A 4,433-nucleotide genomic window follows, 5' to 3' on the forward strand; every position below is an offset into this window, starting at 1 on the left:
AGATAGCGATGGAGATTCCAATGGTTGCGACCACGGGGCGCCGAGCCACGGGCTAGTCCCAATAAATATAATAACGTTGCTAAATATTAAGGATTTGAATACAATAAACTACAAAAAAAATATGTATGCATTTTACATGCATCAACGAGCGCGTTTGTATTTGCACTAACTTTTTCTGTTAGTTTAGTGCATGTTTCAAGTTTCGAGAGTCGTTCAATAATCGAAGAAACAGGACAACCATTATGATTTTCAATGTATTTTTGCTTGATATTGGCCGTATTGTGTCAAGTTGTATCTCATTTGTATGTAGTAAAATATCTTTGTATCCTTTGATGAATATCAGATATAAGATAATCCTCGGTGTCTTTTGTCAGGAAAAAAAACTATTTGTAGGGTAACCCTAAAAACTCGAAAATAGGCTTTTATTCGAATTTGGTCGGAAAATGGGCCTCCGAATGGACTACATGAAGCCCAACGAAGGTGCTATATAAACTCGCACAACACTTCGTGCCGAACCCTACTGCTCTTCCAAAGCCTCTCCCAAACCCTCCTGCCGCCGCCGCCGCCGCCGCCGCCGCCGCCGCCGCCTCCCGCAACCGAGCAGCAGCCATGCCTCCCAAGCTCGACCCGTCGCAGGTGGTGGAGGTCTACGTCCGCGTGACGGGAGGCGAGGTCGGCGCGGCGTCGTCGCTTGCCCCCAAGATCGGTCCTCTCGGTCTCTCCCCCAAGAAGATCGGTGAGGACATCGCCAAGGAGACGGCCAAGGACTGGAAGGGCCTCCGCGTCACCGTCAAGCTCACCGTCCAGAACCGTCAGGCGAAGGTCTCCGTCGTCCCGTCGGCCGCGGCGCTCGTCATCAAGTCCCTCAAGGAGCCCGAGAGGGACAGGAAGAAGGTGAAGAACATCAAGCACAACGGGAACATCAGTCTTGACGACGTCATCGAGATCGCCAAGATTATGTCGCCCAGGTCCATGGCCAAGGAGATGACCGGGACCGTCAAGGAGATCCTCGGTACCTGCGTCAGCGTTGGGTGCACCGTCGACGGGAAGGACCCCAAGGACCTGCAGACGGAGATCGACGACGGCGAGGTCGAGATCCCCTCCGCTTGAAGGTATGAACGACGGCTTCTCTTGTTACTGCTGCAATGCAATGTTGTATTAGTACAGCTTCGAGTTTCATATTGTACTGTGACTGGTGAACTATGATATACCCAACATCGTAAAGCGATCTCTGTAGAAAAGCAAATCCATTACAACTACTGTATTTTTTCTATGTTATCCTAATTGAGTTGCTAAATTGGTCTACTGTATATGAAATTGGGTGCATTTTCATAGCAAAGTCTCGTGTACTGCAATGTGTACTTCTTTGTTTCATATAATCATGTATAAATAGCTTGTGCAGACATGATTATCTGTTGTGGTGTTTATCTTGCCACATTCTGCTTATATTGTTAGCCCCAACATTACTTCCCAAGCTGTCGCTCAAACTAGTAAGGCTAATTTTTGTTAGCGAGGCCTTGTTTTATCTAATTTCATGTGTTACGAGGTGAAAGTAGCTAGAATCTGCACTGTAGTCACATCGAGCTTATGACTATGCTAACTAGTAAGGGTATATTGTTACCATCTCAGTATTTCCTTATTTGCTGGAGCGAATGACAAATATGACATTTGTTGTTTAGATGACTGGTTGCAAAATCATATCAGTTGGAACTAGCTAGTGTGCTTGCTCATTCGTTTGATTTACCATTGTGATGAAATTTAGTTCCATGACCTGGTATTCAATGTTTGTTGATGGATCTTTTGCTGGTTCTGAACAGGACTTCAATGTTTGAAGGGGCATTAGATTTTCTATTAATGTTTTAGGTGTTCAAAGTTAATAATAACGTATCAGTCCCTAGATAAATCTTTGCTGTGGTAGCGTATGGTTGATTGAGCGATAAGTTTTCCGTCTGATCCTTTAGTATTTGGAAGTTGTAGAATCATGAAACAGCTATTTGAATGTTTATCTGAACACTATGATCGATTTTCTAATTTTGTATTGTATAATGATACTTACTTTTAGGACCTAATCATTTCTCTGTGTCTTTCTTACTTAGAAATGATGTCATGTCTGACCAATTATATATTGTTTACCTTGCAGACCTGACATGAGGTGATTGCCATCTGATGATATGGAAGCCGTGTCATGTTCCAAATGTTTCTTATGTACCCACCAAACAATATGATCCCTCCTATTTTTGTCATGCTTTAGTAGTAGTAATCTTGTGAGACCTCAGTTGTTACTACTGCGTGGTTGGTCTTTGCAATGTAGTTTCTGAACTTGGATAACTTAATCTATACCATTCAGTGTGGTGAAAGGTTTCTTGCTATTTTCATGGTATGTCTGATCCTGTTAACTGGATAAATCTCTTGATTATATGCACTAGTGTAGTTACTCAATCTGGCATAGGGCTGTGTCATTTCACTTGGCACTTCAGTTTACAATAGGGCGAGCCAAATGTAGTGCGGTTATCATCCTTGTGAAGTCTATCTGGTCTTCGAGAGTAAGAGCATCCCCACTCGTTGGCGCTCCCCACGCCCAAATCCGGCGAAATTTTCGTCCGGATTGGAGGAAGATTTGGCGTGGGGAGGAGTAGTTTCCCAGTCATGTGCTCCCCAAGCGGCGTTTCTCGGGGAAAAAGAGGATGGCTCGGGGAATCCGGACGAAAGAGGAGACACGTGGGCGTGGGCGGTTGGTTTAGCTTCATCCGGAGTCCCCGAGCGCTCCCCGGGGGGCCGGGGATGGCGTGGGATCGCCGGATGAAAATAGGCCCAAATCCGGACCAAAACGAGGAACCGGGGGCGCGACTGGGCCGAATTTCGCCGTCCGGATGGAAAAAAGTGGCCGTGGGGGGCTTTGTGGGGAGACGAGTGGAGATGCTCTAAGTCTATTTGGTATTCGCACCTTGTGCACTCAGATCTCTTCATCTACGTGCTAGTTAAATATTGCTTTTTTAAATAATGCTGTTCGTGAATACACTATCTTGTAGTTTAAATCTGGTACCTCCAGATCTAGTCGAAATTTTGGTCATGCTTATGTGTGTAATGCCGTATGTGCTTGGTTTGTCATTTTACAATAGCCAGTGAAACGACCCAGTCTGCAGGGATCATCGTATTTGAGAACTTTTTAATTTTATGGTATGAGTAGGGCTGCAAATTAGTCATGTTGGAGTGAGTTAGACTTGCTCAGCTCTTATTAAAATTCGAGACCTCAGACTGAGTAGAGTGTAGAGTTAAAGGTTGAACTCAGTTGCATGTTTCACCTTTGCATAAATGTAGATATGCTGGATTAGCCGGCGCCGAACAAACAAAGAAGACCCACCATTGCATAAATGTAACATGTCTATTCCCTTAATTACAAATACTGCTGATAACATCAATCATGCTCAGGTTGTCTCACACTGAAGCTAAGTGGACTCGTCTAAACCTAGGCAAGTTAAGGGAAAATTTGCTATAGGACACTGTTATTTTCTGGCATTTGCTGAAACACACCATTCGATTGTGTCTTTGCCAGGTACCATTACAATTTTGTGACACATTTGCCACAACACACCACTTGGCCGAAAACGGAAATTTTTTCACAACATCGGTAAGAGTACCAACACCAGTATGTCAGGGAATAATAACCGACTAGCTTTATCGTCATCGATGGAGATTCGAGAGTACGAATCACCATTGTCGAGGACGTAGCACCCGGGACAAAAACTGCGAGAATAATCTCTCCTCGCGGCAACAACGACAAAAGATCCAAAATCGATCTGGCGAAGCAAGATCCGAAGGCCCATACCTAGAAAATTGTGATTGTTCAACACCACCATTGACGTCAGGATGAAGATCTCGTCGCCGAACGAAAGGCGGAAGATCACTTATTGCAGACGATGCCATCTCCATTGAGGGGAAACCAACAAGAAGGCGGCTACCAAAATCCTAACATAATCTAATGAAAACAATATTTTTGTTCGAAACTCCACGCATAGATCGGGTTCCCCACTCCTCCCGACGCTGGCGAAGCCGACCGGAGGAGGGGGGAACTAATCTATGGAGGAGGATAAACTGGAGGCGGCTAGGGTTGAGGCGGCGGATGAGAGGAGAGACGGGGAAAAAGACTTAGCACGACTGAGACAAGTCTGAGCTGTCAAGCTAAATCAAGCAAGAGGCACATAATCTAGCAAAATGCTTTTTTATTTTTAATACTCCCTCCATCTATAAATAGATGTCTGGGGTTTGTCTAAATTTGGATGTATCTAGACACTAATTAGCGTCTAGATACATCCAGATTTAGACAAATCTCAGACGTCTATTTATGGATAGAGATAGTATGTAACATAATTATTTTCAATAATTATATTATTTTGAGCCAAATGGAGCTCATCTTGAATCTGTCTAGAGTTGAG

The 4,433-nt window shown here is 44.3% G+C and overlaps 1 protein-coding gene across 1 annotated transcript; it reads left to right on the forward strand.

Moving 5' to 3' along the window:
- The first annotated feature begins 513 nt into the window (after positions 1-513).
- On the forward strand, positions 514-2,369 carry LOC127336372 (large ribosomal subunit protein uL11x). Its single transcript, XM_051363179.2, has 2 exons — positions 514-1,112; positions 2,141-2,369. Exon 1 carries the CDS (start codon positions 610-612, stop codon positions 1,108-1,110), a length of 501 nt encoding a protein of 166 aa, XP_051219139.1. The 5' UTR covers positions 514-609; the 3' UTR covers positions 1,111-1,112; positions 2,141-2,369.
- The last annotated feature ends 2,064 nt before the right edge of the window (positions 2,370-4,433 follow it).

This window comes from Lolium perenne, chromosome 2 (genome assembly GCF_019359855.2).
Source record: "Lolium perenne isolate Kyuss_39 chromosome 2, Kyuss_2.0, whole genome shotgun sequence".
NCBI classification, from domain to species: Eukaryota; Viridiplantae; Streptophyta; class Magnoliopsida; order Poales; family Poaceae; genus Lolium; species Lolium perenne.

What these genes read in the sequence shown, in the direction of transcription:
- LOC127336372 (XM_051363179.2), top strand. Translation starts at nt 610, where the DNA reads ATGCCTCCCAAGCTCGACCCGTCGCAGGTGGTGGAGGTCTACGTCCGC.